Source organism: Cornus florida, unplaced genomic scaffold, assembly GCF_030987335.1.
Source record: "Cornus florida cultivar Cherokee Brave unplaced genomic scaffold, ASM3098733v1 CherokeeBrave_3.0.0_Hap2_Chr08, whole genome shotgun sequence".
NCBI lineage: Eukaryota > Viridiplantae > Streptophyta > Magnoliopsida > Cornales > Cornaceae > Cornus > Cornus florida.
Window position 1 is genome coordinate 12,691,579 of NW_026775578.1, and position 23,359 is coordinate 12,714,937.

Consider the following 23,359-nt stretch of genomic DNA (forward strand, 5'->3'; position numbering starts at 1 on the left):
TGTTGGTGATGTTTAATAAGTTAGTTTTTTAATTAAAAAATAATTGCTCTTTTTTTACGTGATTTGTTAAATAAGTAATTTTATATTTCAGTTATATCATTCAGTCCTTCTTTTTGTTTATCTATTTGTTGTAACTTTGGAGCATATTTGACAATAAAATAAATATTTTATTTATCATTTAAACAAGGGCAAAAATGGTATAATATTATTTTTATTCCAAATTCCCTTTTAAATCCAACTACAAATTCAATTGGTTCCAAACATAGAAATGGAATTTCTTTTTAATTCCAATTTCTTTTCCAAATCCTAAAATAATTGATTCCAAACAAAGGAATAGAACTGGGCTTTCCCCTGGGTTTTAAACTTTTTATTCAAATGTTTTGGGCCCTTTCTTTGGGCTGTGTTGCTTATATCTGAGCCCTGTTGTTACACTATTATAATATCAGCCGCTTAAAATTCCAAAAAAAACAAAAAAAGGAAAGTGTTATATATAAATTCATCGTGGGGAGCGAAAACCCTAAAAGGCTTCTGAAGGCCGCGGCGCAACACCTAGAGTCTCTTCACAGTCACATCTCCATACCATCTCCGGCGGAGGAGGAGGGAGGAGGAACCAAAACCCTAAAAGCCTTTCTACAGGCCGCGGCGCAGCACCGAGATTCTCTTCTGAAACTTTCACAGCCCCATACCATCTTTCTGCGGCTGAGGAGGAAGGCAATTTAACCGATGGAGAGTGGGAGGCACCAAAACCCTAAAATATCTGCTGACTCGCAGTGAAGACTTTTAAATCCCCATTCCATCTCCGGCGGAGGAGGAGGTAGGCAATTTAAGGTTGAGGAGGGTGGGGATTCTGGGGAAGTATCATTGTTTCTGGTTGCTGGTTTTGATGGTGGGCCATATATTGCTGCAATTTATGAAATCAAAATTGGAGTAGGGGGAGGGGGAGGGGCATCTGAAATTGCACTTGTTAGTCCTATGGTTAGAGCATTTGCAGAAGATAAAGAGTATATTCCCCGGTTGGTTGTGATATCTCAGGATCGCACATGTTCTTGATGGCTTCATTTTTGGAGGTTAAGGAAAACAGATATAAGCAGCTTCAACCCCTTCGTTTCGACACAAATACCAAAGAGTGTATCAAATTTCCATTGCCACAAGCAACAAAACCTCTTCCCATAGTGATGGCTGTCCATGAAAAAGGTATTTTTGTGCTTGCTGGAGGTACCACGTGTTCGTGCATCGAAATAGGCTCTCCGTGTTTCGAACGTTTGGATCCCAATCAAGGGCGGTGAGATGATTATTCTTCCCTACCTGAGTATCGTCTGGACACAAAATTACCCAGGGTTGTCTCCGGTTACGCAGTTATCAAGGAGTGTATTCTCATTTCAGTTTATGATTTTGTTTACGAACACACAACTGGATTTTATTATTACAGAGTCGGGAGTGAAATGAAGGATTGGCAGGTCGTCAAAAAGGAAAAGGAGAATGAGTTCTATTACCCCCTGTTTGGAAAGGCTGAATATGTTGATGGTTACGTATACACTTTGGGACGTAATTTAAACTTGATTGCATATCATGTCGGACGTTCTGCTGAACATGATGGTATCATTCAATCTATTGGTGTTCCAGTGCATTTTACAAAACTGGACTTTTTAGATCTACCAATGTATTGTGGTCGGTCACTCTCCCCCGGTTGCTTAGTTCATTTGGGAGAGAAAATACTTTGTATGATGTTCACTGGTTTCAATCTTGACCCCTCCAACTTTCAATATGTTTCCATCTTGATCGTCCAAGTTTCTGATGACATGAAGGAGCTTTCAACGTTGTGGTCAGGTCTCTGCGCCTTGAATATAAAGAACCTTGGTCCCGCAAGTTTAACATCACTTTGTTTTGATTCCCAGTAAGTATTTGTAATTTTTCTTATTGTTGTTATTGTTTATCATTTCCTTCTAAGTTTTTCAAAACTATGAAAATTGGTCAAATTGAGGAAATGAGTCTTAGATGTGTGAACAAATTGAGTTATTCTCCAATTAATTTATGTTTGGTAACTTCTAAGGTTGAAATTTTAAGTGAAATAACTTATTCAGTAGGTTCAATTCTTTGTCGAGAATGTCTTTCAAGGTTTCCATTGTTGAACTAGGCCACCAGTAATATCAATTAGACAAGAATTATGAGTGGAACTTCTTTTCAGATGTTTCTAAACCATACCCAAACACCCAAATACCATATATTTCAAGTTCCTTTCCATCCATTCCATAAGGAATCAATGCAAAGGCAAGTTTCAGTTGCTCACTTGACCCTGACAATATAGTGTATTGCGAGTTTTTTGGGTTTGTTGCATTTACCAGCCTTGACAAAAAATTAGTAGGCTGCATGATTTGTTGAGAGGAACCTAGATTTATATACTATGCAAGTATCAAGGGAAATGTCCTGCGTTCAGTTTATGTTTTATTGTAATGCAAAATAAGAACAAGGAAAATGACAATGTTATACATGTTTACATATGTATATATGGTTGTTAGGGGTATGAAGTTGAAATGAAAACACGAATAAAGTTCAAGAAGTATTAAAAGATATGCAACTCAAAACTGTGATACCTTTTCTCCCATGAATCCTTTTATTAGGCTGTGTTATTCCAATGATAATTTTCACTCCAAGAAATTTAATTTTATTAGCAAATTGCCAAATATTTCTGTTGCAGCCTGAATTTTGTTTTGGCCTGGGTCACATTGCAACACGGTTTTGATCCGAAAAGTTTGTTTTGTGTGGACCCCTTTTTTTTTTTCGACTGCTTCCAGGTCGTGGACCCTATTTAGTAATCTCTTGTAGACCCGTATACAAGGGCATCTAATGTTTGGAGTGGGATAGAATGAGGCATTGAAAATCGCAGGAAAGAGAGTAAGAGCGAGAGCTAGGGTTTGGAGGCTAAAACCTATAATCTCCTGATTTTCACATAATGAAATCTTTGGCTTAATATCCACTGTGGACGTTGGATAACTTATGCCGTATCACGTAAGTCTCTGTGTTCTTTGTGTGTGGCATGTTTACGTTTCTATCGTGTTTCATGATTTGTTATTGGTCCGCTGTGTTTGTCGTAACAATTGCTGTTTATTTAGTGTGTTCTCATTTATGTATCATACGCATTGCTTTTGGTACTCTAATAAGCATTACGTTTTTATTTGAGGCATTAGGATCTTTATGAATTGAGTAATACATCTATAAATTATGCCTGTTCTACAGTTGTGAGCCATTAAGTAATAAAATCTGTTAGATGTACTTCCCTTTTTCTGCATTTTGTTTCCTTAGTATGTAAGGTGGAGTGCGATTATATGTTGAGCCACAAAGCCTACTATCTTTTTTTGTCAAATTTTATTTTATTTTATTTTATTTGACTCAGTGTCATTTGTTTTGCAGGCGGAGTAAATTTGCCTACATGTCTGAATTCTTCTGGACAAGTATGAATTGTTTGATTTACAGTTGCATTCATCTAAAGACTGTAGCTATGATTCTATTTGACTTATATATTTATGTCTGTTGTAATGGTAAATAACAACAATAATATATAGCAGCCTCTTGTACATAGTACTTTGATCAAATGTCAATGGCTTGTATAGTTTTAGTTATATTTTTATTCATAGCTTTAGTGAAGGATTTTTCAGCAAAGAACTCAAAGTGGAAAGGGGTTTTATTTCAGGCGGTCTTAAGGTTCAGTCTAAGCAGTTTGAGGAACTTGATGTTGACACGCATATGCAGCCAGTGGACTCTGATCCACCAAAGCCAGAGCCAGTACCTGAGGTAGTAAAGCTGCTGGAAAAAGAGTGTCCCAGCGGGAATTGGGACCTGACCTTCCTCTTGGGGAGTGGCAAGAAATGCCACTCAAGTTGGCAGATCTAGTATTTTTTATTTTATTTTATTTTATTTTTTCACTTTTGGTGCGATTTATTTCTCTGCAAGAAACTGACACACCCATTTGTCCCTTTGGGAACTTGAACCCTCGCCTTTCACTTCGGGAGGTAGAGGAGATAGTGAGATACTACTAGGTTACTGCCCTTGGTACTGATGGTGCAATTCATATTGTATTTCATTATTCTTTTTTTTACTGATTTTGAACTGTCTGGATAGTTAGGTATTCAAGAGTTACTTTTCTTTCATTGTTATTATATGTTGATATTGCACTTAGACGAACAGACTATTTCTTTCCCATGAAACTTGTCTCTGTGGAAATAGTCAATTTATTAGCACTTCTCATACCGATCGCCTACACTTATGTTGGTTGTTCACCCTGAAGGGTTGAACTTGGCGGTGAAGCTGCAAATTCTTTTCCCCCTTTTGTTTGGGGGGTTGGTGTATGGAGAGTGTATCTTAAACATCATCTTAGCTAAAGACTTTTATAAATAATGGAGAGTAAATACATGATATGATGTGTTTTCGTACTTAAGAGTGGTACATATTTTGTGCAGGTTGAATCGGTGGATGGTTTCCTGCTGCAGCTAGGTCTTGAAAATTATTCAATAATATTCGAATATGAGGAAGTGCGTGAACTTTATATCTTTCTTTTGTTTACTGCAATTTTATGTGCTGGCTTTGATTTTACCATTACCTTGAGAAATTCCTTCACTATTTTTATGCCTCATGGTTTTTCTGCAGATTGATATGGCCGCTCTTGTACACTTAACGGATGATGATCTCAAGGCTTTAGGATTACCTGAGGTAAATGCAACTTGGCTAGCCCTAGTACCCTACAATCTGTAGCCTTTTGTTATTCTTCTTCTTATTATTATTTTAATAAGTACTGTATGTAGTGTTTCTCTGTTTACTATTGCACCTTTAGAAACTTTATGTCTTGGCTGATTGAGGGCTTGCAGATATTAGAATTTAGTGTAAAGTACCCTCGAGTTTTTTTTGAAATTTTCTTTAGAAGAAACTAGTTGAAAGATTGTGGTCAACCTCCTTGAGGTTTTACAAAATTACGCTAACCACCCATTGTCAAACAACCACCCATTGTCAAACAACTAGGTCATTCAAAGGGGTAAATTCTAACTTCAAAAAATACCCGTATATGAATTAAAGTGACCTAAATTAGGGGTGCACATGGTTCGGTTCTTTACGGTTCCTGCTGGAACCGGAACCGGAACCGGTCCTAACGGTTCCTAAAAAATGGAACTGGAACCGGAACCATGGCCAGTGGAACCGTTGACGAAGTTGACTTTTTTAATATTATTTGAATTTCCCTTAAAAAAAAAAAATACAAATACAATAACATAAATAAACATACTATATACAAATATTACATCCAGAAATTCACTTTACTCCATTAGAATTACAAAAAAGTTAAAAAAACTTAATCAACATTCAACAATCCAACATCATTTGGCAACAGCAACACTGCAACAGTAACTCCTCCATTAGTCCATTGTAGCTGCTCACACAGAAAGCCTCTTCCCAGACTTCCCCATTTTGTCGAATAGACACTAAATACTGACCAAAAAAAATTAAAAATCAGTTTAAATTAGAGTATGAAACAATTGAAATCAAGAAGATTTCTAACACGTTAGCAGTTGCACTAAGCACTACACACAAGTCATTTAATTCTCTTCTAAAATGCTTTTGTCACCTGATATGAACTAACAATGTAGAAAATATTATATATTGATGATTTGTATGTGATGAGATCTCCAAACATGTGAATATGTGATGAACATTTAGGGGCCATATTTAATTATTTATATAGATTACAGCCACAATAATTTTTTATGCTTTAAAAAAAAAAAACACCTACCAGATCTTGGAAGTATATATGAACTAACATGTGATCCACAGCCAGGTCTGATAGTATTACAAATTGCTTTATGCGAGCCTTTTTTTTTTTTTTTGTTTTCCTTAAAAAAAAAATAGATTCAATATGCACCAAATTAACCAACAACCACCACAAGAATTCTGCCCATGTCTAGACGAACTCTTTAGGATGGATTCCACTTTCCAGCAAACAAAACCAGCAAGAAAAGCTCCGGACACTAGATTGTAATAGCTTGGGTCAAAATCCAGAAAAAGATTTGAAAAATGAAAAGACCAATTGATCGATCATCATTCACCAGAGAGAGAAATCGAAAAGGACCCAAATCAAACCAAAGGACTAATTGCTGGAAAAACCCTAAACCCCCAAATATATGAACAAGATGGATGGATCAAACAAACCCTAAACCCCCAACTCCCAAGTAGAGCAGTCACATATAAGAAGTTTGTATCCACAATCCATTTTCACGAATCTAAAAGCAAAAGATCTAAGAAGATAAGAGAGCTACGAAATACCTACCAAACTGAGACCGGAAGCCGAAGATCTCAGAAGACATAGACCGATCCGACCGAATCCACGAATCAGTGACCTTGATCTGAGAAGATAGAGACTGTGATCTGAGGCGAGTCCGAAGAGATTTCTGAGTTATGAGAAGATAGAGAGTAGAGACCAGTGAGTTGAGACTTGAGATAGACTAGATAGTGAGAGCCTGAGAACGCTGAGAGGAGAGGAGGGGAGAGGAGGGGAGGCGGAGCCGCGGAGTGAGTTTGAGACTTGAGAGGTTAGGAATTTAGGTAAACTTAGGTTTAGGTTTTTGAGTTTTGAATTTGTGATTTTAATTTTTGATATTTTATTACTTTATCCAATATCTGTGACATTTGTCTATCTGATACTGGATTAGTGGATTACTGATAAAGTAATAAATTGCACAGCCCACACTCCACAGCGGCACAGCCCAGTTCTAGTAGCCCAAGTATAATTATATATATATATATATATCGGTTCCGGTTCTGGAACCGAACCGTGAGCCAAGAACCGGAACCGGAACCGGTATCAACAGTTCCTTATTTTAGGAACCGGAACTGGAACCGTGAGAACTGAAAATTCGGTTTTGGTTCTCACGGTTCCGGTTTCGGTTTCGGTTCCACAGTTCTTTTGTGCACCCCTAACGCAAATGATCCTGTTAACTTTATGAAATGAACATTTTAACTAAATCTCACTTGCATACACTGGCGGATCTATGGGTGGGTCTGGTGGGCTCAAACCCACCCCAATTTTTTTTTTTTTTACTATAGACAATTTTAGCCCAGCCAAAAAAAGTATTACTACCCAAAGAAATATTAGCCCACTCCATTGACAATTCCTGCATTTGCCCTTTTCATGCATACATAGTTGAGTTTGTTTTTCCCTCTCTCCTCTCTAAGTGGTCTCTAGAGTTGGGTCCCAAAAGCCTGCCTGACTGTTCCCCGACCAATGGTCTTTCTTGCAACTACTGCAGTTAGACTTTACGCCCCTATTTACGGAATTCGAGCCCCTTTGATTGTCCCGCGAATGGATCCATTTGTGAAAAAGTTGGGTAAATGCCTCTGGTTAAAACCATAAGTGATATGGAGAAATATGATATTCGACGAAGTCTTCCTTTATCAACCTTAATGAGTGGGTGTATTATAAGTTGTTTAGTAAGGTGCTTGCCGAAATACAAGTATGCTTTTAGATGAGAAGGTTAATACTGGCTTTATTGGATACAACCTCTCTGTGGATTATTCGATTGATGGGTTGTGATTTAGGAAATGCTCCTATATATATAATTTTTTTCTTTTCTTTTTTGTTAATATTAGTAAGAGATTTGACTCCCACCCTCCAAAATATTTGTCTCTTACTCATTTTATGTTCACTTTAACTCTTCTAGGGTCCAAGAAAGAAGATACTTTTTGCATTGGAGCTGATAAAAATTTAGGAGTTGATTTGGTTCCGTTGCTTGTTTGTGTGTTTTGGACTAACATCTGCCTGTGTTTCAACTAACGTGACTTTGCTTTAATTTTTTTTTTTTTTTTTTGATAAGTAATGACTTTGCTTTAATTTATTGGGACAAAATTTTCTTGTTATATTGTTGTAAGTGGCCTCAGGGAGCTTATCATTTATGTGGAGTCATTAGAAGATTGATAGCATCAAGTTAAATTAAATCCGCTTGAACACTAATTTTGATCTTGTTTGACATTCGCTTTTGTTTCATATTTTTTTTTTTTTGTGTTGTAGAACTCATTAACTTGTTTAGTAACTTTTCTTCATAACATATATATATATATATATATATAAATGTATAAGGATATATATATATATAAATGTATAAGCGTAATTTATAAAAATTAATTTTAGATTAAAATATTACATAATGCACTGATTCCCATGCTTATATGTTAATAGTGTCGTTTATAGTATTATTAAAAGATCTATAAACTCTAATAAGGGCTTCGTATCCTTGGTATTATTCTTTCTACTTTCTAAAGTGTATGGTGACCGGTGAGAGTAGTACCCATACCCATAGGACTGGGCATTCCCCTGGGTTTTTATTCAAATGTTTTGGGCCCCTTTCTTTGGGCTGTGTTGCTAGTATCTGGACCCTGTTGTTACATTATTAATTTATTACAATATCAGCCGGTTAAACTAACAATCAACATCTATTGTTTGCATCTCCAAACAATTTATGTTGTTCATGAATGTCATATGGTTTTGTGGTTAATAGACATTTTTATCTTAACTAGTTTCCTTGATCAAATTGGAAGAGAATCAATACGCCAGTAGCACACAATACACCTAAGTTCATACCAGCCATTTCTCAACAGCGTAATTCAAAGTTCCAGAACCTCTAACTGATAACTAAATTGAAAAAAGACAGCACTTTCTTGTTACCCAAAAAATAATAAAAGTAAAATAAAGTAAAAATAATAATTGATCTTATGCTATATTTTAAGACCCTAAACAAATTAAATTCGAGCAAAAGACAGTTAAGAAGTTATTTATGTACCCAATTTCCTAGCACAGTTGGCACAATCCAAATTGAAGGCGGGGCATATGCATATGTGAAGGATCGAGAATGTAATGCGTCCCAAAGTTTCCATTTTCTATGTTGAAGATACCAATGTCGCGACGCCCATATGGGAGATGGAATAAAATGTCAATATAATCATCCGTGTAGTATAGAGAATTTTGTTGACACCCAGGCCATTTGGAGGCTAAAACACAAATTGAATGGTTATCTCCCAGAAACAAGCTCCACCGAAGCTCTTCACTTCAACCCACTTAGCCATACCCTTCTCAGTTTACTGTAAAAGGATCTTAAAAACCTTAAAGGTTGAAGTTGCATGCGTTGAATCGGTCAAATGAATTTTTAGCAACCTTTCTACAATAAGTAAATCTCCGTTAGATGATTCAACAAGATACATCTGTTTAGGATGGCCCTGAGGAGTCCGTGGTGCAACTACCTTCACTTGGGGAACCTTACTCTCCCCAACCCTTCTATTAAGATCCACCATCATGATTCCACTCCAATTATCAACGGCAAGAATCTGGTCATTATAATATATGACATCTTCGATAGTGCCACATTTCTCTTGCTCTATGTAAGTCCAAGCTTTGTCTACGGGCAAAAAGAATGCTAGTGTTCTCTGATCACCATAGATTGCAGTAACAATATAGTTATTAAGAGACGAAGCAGGGTCGACAGACAATATAGTCTTCATAACTTTAAACTCCACTCAGGAGGAGTAAAGATACGCTCGGGATCCATTACATCTTCATCATTATTAGGTTCGAATATTGAGTAGTCCATAATCGGAGGAAGCTCAATGGTGGCGCTAGAGAACGGGTTGATTAGGGTTAAGGCAAAGGATTCTTCAACAATAAACAACCAACCATGTGAGGAACTAGAAAGCCTCTTTTTGTAAGGTACCCGTACTTGAAAATCATATATTTTATTGCAAAAAATGTTGTACAGACTATGTCATTTGTCGCTATTATCTTCCATAGGGATCAACAAAAATGGAACTTGTCTGCAACACTTCTTTTGAAAGAATTCAACTTTGTTCTCCATTACCCTAGATTGCCATTTTACAAACGGCACCAAAGCGAATAAGTGTTTTGGCAACCATGTCCAATCTGACTCCTCCAATGACCCCATATCCATAACCAATAACAGTGCAATGTCTAAATAATCACAATCACAATAACTTACATCATGTCTACAATAATCAATTAATTGACAAAAATTTGAAAGGATTTATAATCTTAGACTAAATGATTCATAAAAAGACAAATGAATACAAAAAGTGGTTAACCAGGATATAGTTGGAATTACTTATAGGTGTAATGAACCACTTAAATATGGTGTTATCGAAAATAATAATAATAATAAAAATAATAATAAATGGTGTTATCTATTTATATAAATAAAAAATATGAATAATCACAACAACTCACCAGATTGTAGCCCGCAATAATCTTAATTCACAACTGCTGATGCAATAAAACAATCAGTAAAGAGAATCAAATCAAGAAGAAAGTGAGATTTATGACGCTGTACTGACCTACTGACCTATCTTACTATATATATATATATATATATATATATATATATATAGAGGTATGGCAATTCTTCTCGATATCAGAAAGAAAGTAGAATCCTAACAGAAGTTGAACTAGGATGAGTCGAGGGTTTTATTTCCTGGTCGCCCTCGAAAACGCAGACGGGTAGTACTATATTTTACTGTTCAACTTAGGGTGTGAAATGACAACAGTATCCCTATTCTGCCTTGCACCTTTTTTAGGCCCATCAATATTTTACATCCCAAAATGCCTGTGTATCAAAAATTCAATTAGTAATATTCTTTGTGTAGGCACATTTTATTTTTTTTATTTTTTTTAAGGATTTGGAATTATATTGGAAAGGAATAGGATTTATAATTAAAAAAGGATTATATTTACTGTTTGGAATAACTAGGAATTTCTAAATTAAAATTTAAAAAAAAATTAAATTTTGTGGTATTTTGGATAAGATTCATCAAATATGTGAAAGAGATGAAAGAAACTTTACAGTAGTTTGTAGCATTTTTGGCAAATTAATAGTTCGTTACCAAATCCCAATTTTCTCCATTATGTGTTTCATTACGTGTAGTTACGTGTAGATCCCCTCTCGTTTGGTCTATCTCCAACTCCAGTGCTTGTTTGCCATCAACATTCTTTTCTAGTTCAATATTTCTTTTGTGGACTTTTTTTTTCCTCCCTCTACAACTTAAGTCACAATCACATAGCAAAGTTCAAAAGTTTCTAGACAATCATAATTTCTTTCCTAGTTAATTAAGTAAAAACATAAAATGGGTAGAATTATACCTTCTGATCTTCCCCCAATCTTAAATCGTTTTCATCCACCTCCTTTCGCTCCAAGGAAGGGGTGGCAATTCATGTTCGTGGGTTGTGTTTATGTCGTATTGATGTAAGAGTATTATACTAAATAGGTAAACTCAAACCCAACTCATTTAATAATTGTGTCAAGAATCCTCAATATTAACCTAACCCGTTTATTAAACAGGTAAACTCGTTAACTCCTTTAATGACCTGTTTATCAAAACGAGACATTTAATAATTAATCAAATACTAAATAATAATAAAAATTGTCATAATTAACTCAAATATTCAAAATAAGAAGAAAAAATATAAGACACAGACAAGGTTTATGTTAAAATGACTTAACTATTCATCGTAATTGGGTTTAAACAGGTAACATATTACCTATGTTATATTCACGATTATAATATGTTGAGTTAAATGGGTCATAAACGGGTTACACGGGTTAAATTCCTCAACCCTAACCCGACACGATGAAGTAAACGAGTAAATCGTGTCGACCTTTTTATGATCCAAACCCGTTTATGCCAAATTCAAATCTTTTTAACTCGTGTCGTTTTGCCGTATCGTAATTTGCCACCCCTGTTCCAAGGTTTCTCTCTCGTAAGAACAAAGCAAATCTGTTACCATTATTGACAAAAATTCAAATGGTTGTTACCTAGCTAGGATGTACAGAACATTTAGTTAAAATCTACAGAACATTGCTCAAATAAAATCAGCCGAATACATAAAACAGTTTAAGATATTTACAGAACATTTAGTTAAAATCTAAATAATTAGACAAATAAAAAATATAGAAACAGTTACTTATCTTTTTTTCGTTGTAAGTTCTAGCATCTGCTGAAATGGCACAAACTTCGTATCTAAACCTACTTGGGAAACTAATTGTGTTTCCCTCCATAGCACTTTGAAAAATTCCCAAACAATACCCAAGAATGGAAGAAAAACGAATAAAAGACACAGCACCATTAACTTCTCACAATAGAGCCTCCTTCTCTCATCGCCATTATGGATCTCCATTCCATCAATTTTATAGCACGCTGTTCGAGTTCTTTGCTCTGCATGGGCTTCCAAGTTGATCTTGTGCATTCTGCTGCATCTTTTGTATTTCTAGTTTTCATCAAGAAAAAAATAATACTGTGAGTTCGGTAATTGAAAAAGAAAAAAAAAAAAATGAAGCAAATCAGCAACTAATTAATTAGTTGTTGCATACTAGTGGCACAATCAGGCTATTTTCCTGGTCAAGCACATTAAAGAGTATGCACCTTCATTGTAAACTCGGTCCATCTTATCTTTTTGGGCGATCAAGTTAATTGCTTAGTGACTTACCGTGATAAAAAGTGCGTGATAAAAAATTATTTTTCTTGTAGTGATTATATTTACACTCCATCTCCTTAAGGTGCATATTTTTTCAACTCAATACACGAGTCAAGTTGGATTAAAGTTTTTTAGTTTTTCTCGTTAGTCTTCTTCAATATCAGAAATTATTTTCAGATTGCCTTTCTTTTGGAGATGCTCACCACATATGCTTTTGGAATAAAAGTCGTCATCCCGTGCAACCCATCCATACAACTTATCTCGAAGGCATTTTGAAATATATAAGACTCAATAATTTAATAATAATAATGATAATAGCTTTAAGTTATTCGTCATAAAATAATAATTAAAAAAATCCAATAACTTAAAGCTTTTAAAAAAAACTTGTGAAATAATCATTATTATTATTTAATTCAGAAATTAGCTAATGAAATTAAAGAATAGACGTTACAAATTAAGTTGGCTCTAACCATTTGTTGATGCGGAAATCCTCACGACTCGAAACGACGGCGTTTACCTGCAAAACAAAGGGACGTCACCTCGAATGGCACTGGTGGGGTGCCGACCGAGGACCCTCCGACGATCAAGTTAGTACTTGTAATCGTATCACATAATAATTATGTATATTCTGTTTAGGGATTTTTTCTCGTACCTTCTTTAACGGTTTGGTGCCCTATTTATGGCTGTCGATTGGAATCCAATTGGTTTTGCCGATGTCGATGGTTGATCTTATCTTCCACTTGTGCGAGATCATAGGAAATTTGTTGCCAGGGATATGAATAATCCTTTTGACCTCCTCCAATTATGATAGGATTATTCTTACCCTGTTGAACCACGTCAGATTTCATTATCCTTGATAATGAAATCTAATTAATCTTATCGAGGGTAGGGTAGGTTTATATTTTTCCCTATCAGTATTCATTATCTTTTTTTACCATTCTACATAACTAAATTAAGTTGGCAAGGATGATCTGGAAGGAAAGTTTTTGAAGTCTTGTTTTCGAAGTTCTTCTGATTTAATGGTGCTTGTATTATAAAATCGATACACGTACTCTAAAAAAAAATAATAATAATGAACAGGCTCAAATAGTAATAAAGAAAACAAAAGATTTCTAACTAACTACAAGAAAAGACTTGCTTGGGATCCATCATCATAAAGAGCTTGGATTCTATGTTGTTATAGCATGCCATTTTTTAGGTTTCTTAACGCAATTAAATTTGTTTTTAACATATTAAATCATCTAATTTAACAAAATTTAATGCGTTGAAAAATTACTGTATATATATATTTTTTTCCCTTAAAAAAAACTGGAGTATACATGTTAGAAAGCATAATGTTACAGCACATTGGCATAATTGGTCCATTTTCATCTGATAATCAAGGAATACAGTACCATCGGGCAGATTTTCTTTGTTCCCACGAAGGATGGCACCAAATCGACTTAAGTCGTCCTCAATTTACTGATAACAGTAATAGATTCTCTTAATTTCTCGACTTAACATAGATTAGCGTCTGCTTTCAAATTTGAAATGGTGCTGTGAATGTCAGTTTAGTAGTTGATGCTCTGCATTTGAAATTCATAACACAACTGTGATGTTTTCATTTTTCTGTCATTTTTCATTTTTTTAGAATTTTGGTCGTTGCAAGGGCATTTTTGTCTTTTGTTATTTTTTTGTATCGGTCACCGCGGAGTGTGTCGGTTGTGTTAGAGAGTTGGTTGATGCATTTCATTGAGTTCAAGACTATTTGAAATGCAAGGGTGATCATTTTGGCATTTTTCAGTTTTTCGAGCCGGACAATTCTATGTGGGACCCGCTACATGAATTGTTGTATAAGGGGATTTTAGTTGGGTCCATTGGCACCTCATGTATTTTACTTAATGTAATTTATGTGGATTTTATATAGTTTATATAGACATATAATGGTGTGGTGTAAAATGAGAATGAAAATAAAATTAAAGAGAAAAGAAATTATTTTTTTGAAAGTGAAATCCACCCCCACTTTAAGTGGTCAAGACCATATTATTGGCCTCATTTTCTCATCCATTCCTGTAAGTGAGATTTCTCCTTCATCATTTGGTATTTTTGGATGCCGTTTGATAAGAGCAAATCCTTGTTTAGCCAACCTTAGAATTTCGAGATCTAGGGCTCAAAATTGGGAGTTTTTGTATATTTTGAGGTAGGGGTTCCTAATTCCCAATTTCTTGTTCCTTTGTGAATTTTCTTTCAATATTTGTTGTCAAGCATATTTAATTTGAGTTGATTTATTTAGAAATGATATTAATGTTGTAAATGAAATATATGATTATGTGTAGTAATTAAATTGTATAAAAAGCATGCCTAAATGTTAATTTTCATACCATTGTGTTTATTATTTTGCTAGAAATTTGCTATGTGGAAGCATGTTAAATTGTGTTGTAGAAATTCTTTTATTTTCATAGTGATGTCAAAGTATGTGACATGCATTCATAGCATTGGGCATGGAAAAATGGGCAAAATGATTTGAACTAAATGAAAAAGGGATTTTGGGGTAAAGTTTTGATTAAAGTGATTTTATAAAAAACCCGATCGCCGCGGAGTCACCAAAGGGCTGTGGTATTAATATAACATAAAAGGGAACTAAGGAGATCACCCTAGTGTGGTTGAGCTAGCTAGGCCCCAAATGACGCCGCAGAAGTACTAGGGGTCAGAGACAGTAGCCAATCATTCTCTCGTGTCGCTGCGGAGTCACCAACGGACGGGTTATATTAACAGTTTGTGAAGTAGTAGATGATTTTGAAAATGGGGAGTGACATACATGGCATTGCATATCATGGCACGACATTGTTTATTTTGAATTTGAAATTGATGTTATATTTTCCCCCGGCTTAACATGATCTCGTTTTTTATTGTCCTATTCATTGTTTGGATTCACGAAATTACAAGAGGTATGTCTTAGGTACCACCTATTGAGCAAATTGCTCACCTCATTTCATTAAACATTTTTCAAGACTGGGAAAGGAAATAGGGGACGCCGACCCTTCACAAGCATGAGGAAGACTAGGAGTTTATTTTTTTGCCGCCTTTTGTATATTTATCACGCTTTTGTAAAAGTCCCAAAACCATAATGAAGTGTATCATTTTGCAAGCCATGGCCATGTATTGTGAACTATAACTCTTGTTGGTATTTTGAAGGGAAGCGAGATTATGTAAATATTTTGTGTTGAATGGGATGATGATGATGGGTCATCTTGAGGAGGTTGTTGATATTGTTGTTTTGGGGAATATATTATTTTTTTTGTATTGTGTGTTGGGACAAGTTAGATAAGTCTTGAAGGGCTAAGAAAAGCGTTATAGACCCTTTTTAGCAGAAGTCATGTCATTTTTATTATTATTATTATTATTTTAATTGGTATCAGTTTACAGTCATTACAACAACCTTCAGTTTATTTCTCTTCATTTTATAAAATTTTCGAAGCTTCAGTGTATAAGCTACTCCCTCTGTCAGTGTTTGCTTTCCCTTCCTTCTAAGGGATTCCAAAGCTCAGGGAGCGGGACGTACCAGTGGGGTTGTATTGATACATCTCACCCAAGGCCGTTGTCACAGCCTCGTAAACTTCATCACCATACTCCTTTAGACTTTTCAATTTTTCATCCTCTTCAACAATTATATCCTGAACAATATCCTGATATACCAAACACTAGTGTAAATGCAAAAGAAAAAAGGAATAGTAGAGGGAGAGAGGCTAATAGAAAATATGGTGAAATATAAATTCAAATCAAGACAACTAGAACATGATGGCCAGTATTGACAAAAAAACAATCTTGCCTTATGTCGGGTAAGTAAATGGCTGCTAATTAAATAATGGTTGAAAATGACACAGTAGGTTAAACTAAAGACAGGTCAATCTGCAGAAACGTGCCAAATGGTTGCTCTGGTATCCTTCTAGTAACAGAAATCTAGAGGGAAAATGATAAAAATTGAGAAGAAAATCGGAGGGTATATGAAGGCAAGCTGTTAGTTGCGATGGTAACCCTGTCACTAATTCATATCAGGTTCCTCATGAACTGTTGGATGCCTTTTGTTTGTGTGCAAGCATGTGTTCCTTCTTGAAAAACCTATTCCTGAAAGAGCTCATTTATTCTACATATTCAATATGGCAAATTAAGAACAACCAAACAAAAATAAATAATAGAGATATCAAGATGGTTCTAAAATTAGAATGTGTGGGCCTAGAGGCCCTACACAAGGCTCTATCAGGTGTATCAGCACTAACTGAATAATGTCAAAATAGTATATAGTCGGGTTAGGGGAGAGGGAGAGATAGAAGGCGGTGATAGTGGGCAATAACACCACATCAATGCAACAAATACCTTAGAACCTTCTTTAACCATGATGATTTTATAAGAAAGCCAGCTTGGATCCCTGAGATAACCTTCTCACAGGGAACATAATTCCACTGCCTTTTCTGCTGCCTCTTCATCTGAATGTTTTCTCTTGGCCGCAGTGTGGAATGATTTATCATCAAGCTCTCCCATTCTCTTGACACCAATCAAAGCATACCTATTTGACCGTTCCTTCAAAGCCTACAAGGCAAGGACATTACGCAGACCAAAAATTTCGAGGACTTTATTGTGTGCATATAAGAATAATAGAAAAACAAAATAAAAGTCATCCTGCAAGAAACTTGTACATAGATCCACCATTCCAAGGGCCACGTGTTGACATGAGTAGCAAAAAACGTTTTTATTTTTCCTTATATGTTTTTAAAAAACTAAAGTCCACATATTCAGATCCAAAAATGGGATTGGAAGATACTGAATAGCTTGCAAGCATTATGAACAAGTCATCTTACAGAATCCAACCTTGTGAATCCTTTGATTTTTGAACTTCGCGCAATCAAAATTGTGACTTAAAAATATGTTTAGAAAAATTCAACACTTGAAAATTGAAAAAAGACCAATAAATATAAAACACGGACTACACAGGCCATAATATGTTAGCTTGTTGATTAAATGTCGGTGTCATAAATATAGCAAGGTACCACCAAAAACATCTCAACTCAACTCAATAATGCCTTTTCCCAACTCCTCGGTGTCGGAATTCCATTCCCTATACCTAATGCCAGCCCTTCCCCAAACATTACTCTTGTTGTGAACCAAAACATCTCAAAAAATAAATCTTGAAAACAAAAACCCAACAATTTATTTGTGCAACAGTTATACACACCCAAAAGAAAACACCCACACACGCAGATAAAGACAACTATGTCTAGAAGAAACAAAATCCAAACAAACCATCTGTTTCTTTTTTTAAAAAGAAAATATTAGACAAGAAACTGCTCACCACCATCAAGACTAAATCAGCTCACAAAGGATTCTGTAAGGCAAAATAAATTATTTTTCTTTGGAAAGTAACAAACTTGCAAAAAGCACCCATGTCCAGGTACCTGAATTCTGGGGATTGCTGGAATACCAGTCGAAGTAACATGTTTCAAGGCATTTGTTGCCTCATAACCTAAGTTCAAATACCATCGGAGGTGTAAACACTTGGGGTATAACCCATCTCAACTTTTCTGATAGACTTAATCTTACTAAGCCATGGCAATGCTGATTCTGTTAGAACTCTCAAGCAAGCTTTTGATCACTTTTCTAAACTACCTGGACTTACCATGAGCCTTACTAAAAGTGCAGTTATTTTTTTTTAGGGCCTTAATCTTTCTAACAAGCTTAGCATCTCTCACATTTTGGGAATTGGGAAGGGTTGTCAGCCTATTAAGTACCTTACGGTTCCTCTAACTTCAACAAGGCTCAGTTCAGTGGACTGCAAGCTGCTCGTGAACAAAATAACTAGCAGAATCACCCATTGGAGCATCAAATCTCTCACATATGCTGGAAGGTTACAATTGGTGAAATCAGTGCTTATGATTATTCAAACCTACTGGACTTGCATCTTGATTCTCCCTAAATCAGTCATCAATGATCTTAATAGCATTTTCAGAAGCTTTTGATGGAAAAGAACCTAAAGAAATCAGGGTGCAAGGTTGCTTGGGAGAAAATTTGCAAACCAAAACCAATGGGGTCTTGGACTACCTAATATTGAGATGAGCAACAAGGTAGCAGTTTAGGGTCGTTACAACAACCTTCAGTTTCTTTCTCTTCATTTTATAAAATTTCCAAAGCTTCAGTATATAAGCTACTCCCTCTGTTAGTGTTGCTTTCCCTTCCTTCTAAGCGATTCCAAAGCTCTGGGAGCGGGAACCTACCAGTGGGTATTGGTTCATCTCACCCAAGGCCGTTGTCACAGCCTCGTAAACTTCATCACCATACTCCTTCTTTAGACTTTTCAATTTTCATCCTCTTCATCAATTATCTCCTGAACAATATCCTGATATACCAAACACTAGTGTAAATGCAAAAGAAAAAAGGAAGAGTAGAGGGAAAGAAAGGCTAATAGAAAATATGGTGAAATATAAGTTCAAATCTAGACAACTAGAACATGATGGCCAGTATTAACAAAAAACAATCTTGCCTTATGTTGGGTGAATAAATGGCTGCTAATTAAATAATTGTTGAAAATGACACAGTAGGTTAAACTAAAGACGGGCCAATCTGCAGAAACACCATATGTACTATTACATGTTGCATTAAATACGTGCCATATCGTTTTTTATTTTATTTTATAAGTAAATAAGTGCCAAATGGTTGCTCTGGTATCTTGCTAGTAACAGAAATCTAGGGGGGAAATGATAAGAATTGAGAAGAAAATTGAAGGGGATGAGAAGGCAAGCTGTTAGTTGCGATGGTAACCCTGTCACTAATTCATATCAGGTTCCTCATGAACTGTTGGATGCCTTTTGTTTGTGTGCAAGCATGTGTTCCTTCTTGAAGAAACCTATTCCTGAAAGAGCTCATTTATTCTAAATCAGCTCACAAAGGATTCCGTAAGGCAAAATAAATTATTTTTCTTTGGAAAGTAACACACTTGCAAAAAGCACCCATGTCCAGGTACCTTAATTCTGGGGATTGTAGGAATACCAGTCGAAGTAACATGTTTTAAGACATTTGTTGCCTCATAACCTAAGTTCAAATACCATTGGAGGTGTAAACACTTAGGGTATAACCCATCTCAGCTATTCCTATGACTTAATCTTACTAAGCCATGGCAATGCTGATTCTGTTAGAATTCTCAAGTTGATCACTTTTCTAAACTACCTGGACTTACCACGAGCCTTACTAAAAGTTCAGTTGTTTTTTTTAGGGCCTTAATCTTTCTAACAAGCTTAGCATCTCTCACCTTTAGGGAATTGGGAAGGGTTGTCAGCCTATTAAGTACCTTATGGTTCCTCTAACTTCAACAAGGCTCAATTCAGTGGACTGCAAGCTGCTAGTGAACAAAATAACTAGCAGAATCACCCATTGGAGCATCAAATCTCTCACCTATGCTGGAATGTTACAATTGGTGAAATCAGTGCTTATGATTATTCAAACCTACTGGACTTGCATCTTGATTCTCCCTAAATCAGTCATCAATGATCTTAATAGCATTTTCAGAAGCTTTTAATGGAAAAGAATAGACCTAAAGAAATCAGGGTGCATGGTTGCTTGGGAGAAAATTTGCAAACCAAAACCAATGGGGCCTTGGACTACCTAATATTGAGATGAGCAACAAGGCAGCAGTGCTGAGACACCTATGGACACTACTTACTGACAACAACAATAGTATTTGGTCTCAATCGTGCAACCATCACTTAATTAAATAAAGGTGCTTCTGGCAAGTTAATTTAACTCAGCAATGCTCCTACAGTTGGAGGAAGCTACTACAACTAAGGGAAATCAGCCAAGCCAAACCTCAAAATTAGAATTGGTGATGGAGCTGATTGCTCTTTCTGGTACGATAATCGGCAACCAAATCGCTTATCAACTATCACAACTACCAAAAACGGACACCGATACTCCATGGACACAAAACATCAAAAGAGAAAACCTAAAAAACATGGACACTTCTATGAGGTGATGTGTCTGGACACCTATACTCCATGGACACCCCTAGACACATGTCCGACACTTCATGGCCATGTCCTTTATTTAAAAATAAAATTTAATATTTCGGACATTTGGCCGACGCATCTTGGACACTTGTTCAACACATTTCGGACACTCGTCCAACACATCCTACACTCTTCCTCTTATTTAAAACAAACGTGCGAAAACAATGTAATGAACATAAATCAAAGTGTTCAACCTCTAAGGAACAAAAACATGACTATAATAACAAGATAGGTTAATAATACCATAATAGTATAACATATTCTTTTTGATATATGAATAAAGTCATCTTCTAGCTTACGTAACTTTAGTATAGAATTTATAAATAAAATTAAAGTTCTATGATTGTCTCATTCAATAGATATATAAATGAAAATTTATATATATATTAGTTGTGTCAATGCCGTGTCCGTGTCGTATGTTTTTAGAATTTGACGTGTCGGTGTATCCATGTCATCTCGTGTCCGTATCCGTATCCATGCTTCTTAGGAGAAAACTAACAATATAGGGATGTCTCTGCTATAAGCTATCCTTGCCCCTGCAAATTACACTATAAGATTGGTTCTAAGCAATTAAGAATTTTTGTTTCAATTCATATTCATTCTCTAAAACTCGCCTCTTACACAGTGGCATTCATGACAAAAAGTATTAAGTTCTCCTTTGTACATGAACTACTACAAGTTTGGCCTTGTAGCAATTAAAAAGTAAATCATAACATTGTGGAAGACTTTCAGCGATGCCTTCTGATAAATTACCAAGCTATATTCATCATTTGTGCTTTCAGTCTCTTTCTCAATACCTTAACAGCTGCCTCATTAAAGGTGGCCTCTTTCACATAAATTAAATTCTCATCAGCCATTAATTAGCGAGCAAAGGCCTACCGTGCTCTATAGATGGCTATCAACTTGTTTTTACATCTTGCTTTCAGGATAAACCTATAAAAGCACTCATTGCATGCCTTTTCTGGCATCTTATTCTTAAATTTCCAAAATGCAGAGTATAGAGAAGCAGGAAGAAGTTGCTGGGCAAGTTCATGCACAACCTCCCCGAGCTACCATAGTTTATTGTTTGGTGTGTGGATCACTACACTGAGAACTCATTTGTAGCTGTGTAATTCGACCGTAAGAGATAGAAAAAAGGATGTAGAGGAAAGTAAAAGAAGAGACTATCTTAGGCGTGTCCTGCCATTAGCAAAATGGTTATTTCAAAGTTCACTCACCTAACAGAGAAACAAAATGAGTAAGTATCCAAAATAACAACTACCGAGCTACGATGTTGCTCCTCTTTTCTGTTGTTAATTGTCAAACAATCACACTGGGTACATGTTCAAAATCATGCGGTGCATGTTATCGCACACATCTCTTGCACATTTTCACATTGCATTTTACATATTTTGAAGTGAAGATGTATCATAACTAGGTTTTGAGTCCTTTGAATTAAAGATAAATGACAGAAGGAAACTGGGGCATGTGTAATTAATGTAAATCAGGAAAAGAAGTGCATGACTTATGAGAGAACCTTGGGACCTTAGAATTGGAGTTTTACCATCGAAGGATTCCAGCATTTTTTTACTAGTAATATTGGCGGCTACAAGAGAAATGTGAAGAAGGAAACCACTACTTACATTAACTAACTCCTTCCAGGCTTCTTGCATCTCATCATTGTGTTTGCAATCTTCGACAATGAGATATTGATTAAATCCTTCTAGGATTTCAAGTTCTTCTTCCTTCTCTTTCAGATCTTCATGGATTGCATCCATTTTTTTCTTGACTTCTATATCCCCATCATCTCCTTCTCCTATGTGTTTCATTAGTTGTAGAGCCCCTCTCATTTGGTCTCTCTCCAACTCCAGCTCTTGTTTTGCATCAAGCTTCTTTTCTAGTTCAATAATTCTTTTGTGAAGTTTTCTTTCTCCCTCTGCAATTAAAGTCTCAGTCAAAAAAGTTTGAAAGCTTCTAGAGAATCATAATTTGTTTTCCTGGTGATTTAAGTCAAAACGAAATATAGGTAGAATACCTTTTGATCTTCAGCCAATCTTAAAACATTCTCATCTACCTTCTTTTACTCCAAGGTTGCTCTCTCATTCTAAAAGAACAAAGCAAATTTGTTACCATTGTTGAAAAAAATTCAAATGTTTGTTATCTAGCCTACTGCAATACCAGCTAATAAGTAAGACAAAAACTAGGATATACCCTCCAACATCAAAGTAAGATCCGTATTTTTCTGTGCAAAAGAAAAGGAACACATTTTCGAGATACCAATTTTCGATACCAAAGCAAGTATCAGTTTCTAGTTCACTTTGCTCAAATCAAACCAGCCTTCTACTTGAAACAGTTTCAGATGTATACAGAATATTTTAGTTAAAATCTAAATAATTAGACATACAAAAAATATCGATATCAAAACAGTTAGTTATCTTTTTCCTTTTAAGTTCTAGCATTTGCTGAAATGGCACAACCTTTGTATCTAAACCTACTTAGTAAACTAATTGAGTTTGCTCCTATAGCACTTTCAAAAATTCCCAAACAATACCAAAGAACCAGTTACATAGTTTTAAATCGTGAGTCAATAAGGGGGAGGGTGGGGGTATCATGACTCAATTCTTTCAATCAATACTACCTAAAATGGAAGAAAATCGAATACAAGACACAGTACCATTTTCTTCTCACAATAGAGCTTCCTTCTCTCATTTTCATTATGGATCTCCCGTTTCAACAATTCCTTCTCACGCTGCACGAGTTCTTTGCTCCGGGCTTCCAACTGCAGAGTAATATTTTCATGATCCTTAAAGATTCTTTCAAGTTGATCCCGTGCATTCTGCTGCAT

At 35.6% G+C, this 23,359-nt stretch overlaps 1 protein-coding gene, 1 long non-coding RNA gene and 1 pseudogene across 4 annotated transcripts; 1 reads left to right on the forward strand and 2 right to left on the reverse strand.

Annotated features, from left to right (window-relative positions):
• Positions 1-398: 398 nt before the first annotated feature.
• Positions 399-15,751, forward strand: LOC132269431 (uncharacterized). Of its 3 annotated transcripts, none has more exons than XM_059770618.1 (6): positions 399-1,894; positions 3,409-3,449; positions 3,689-3,789; positions 4,455-4,526; positions 4,642-4,704; positions 15,444-15,751. In XM_059770618.1, the coding sequence occupies exons 1-6, from the start codon at positions 1,443-1,445 to the stop codon at positions 15,510-15,512; spliced, it is 798 nt and encodes a 265-aa protein (XP_059626601.1). In that variant the 5' UTR covers positions 399-1,442; the 3' UTR covers positions 15,513-15,751. The 3 variants fall into 3 exon arrangements, with proteins under 3 accessions (XP_059626601.1, XP_059626603.1, XP_059626602.1); XM_059770620.1 differs by having other exon boundaries at positions 401-1,894; positions 15,431-15,751; XM_059770619.1 differs by lacking the exon at positions 15,444-15,751 and adding an exon at positions 7,698-7,893 and having other exon boundaries at positions 410-1,894.
• LOC132269432 (uncharacterized) lies at positions 5,188-6,767 on the reverse strand. The gene is made up of 2 exons (XR_009469495.1): positions 6,308-6,767; positions 5,188-5,472 (listed from the first exon to the last, which is right to left on the reverse strand). It is a non-coding gene; the product is annotated as an uncharacterized LOC132269432 (long non-coding RNA).
• A 461-nt stretch (positions 15,752-16,212) lies between the features above and the next one.
• On the reverse strand, positions 16,213-23,359 carry LOC132269735 (factor of DNA methylation 4-like; annotated as a pseudogene).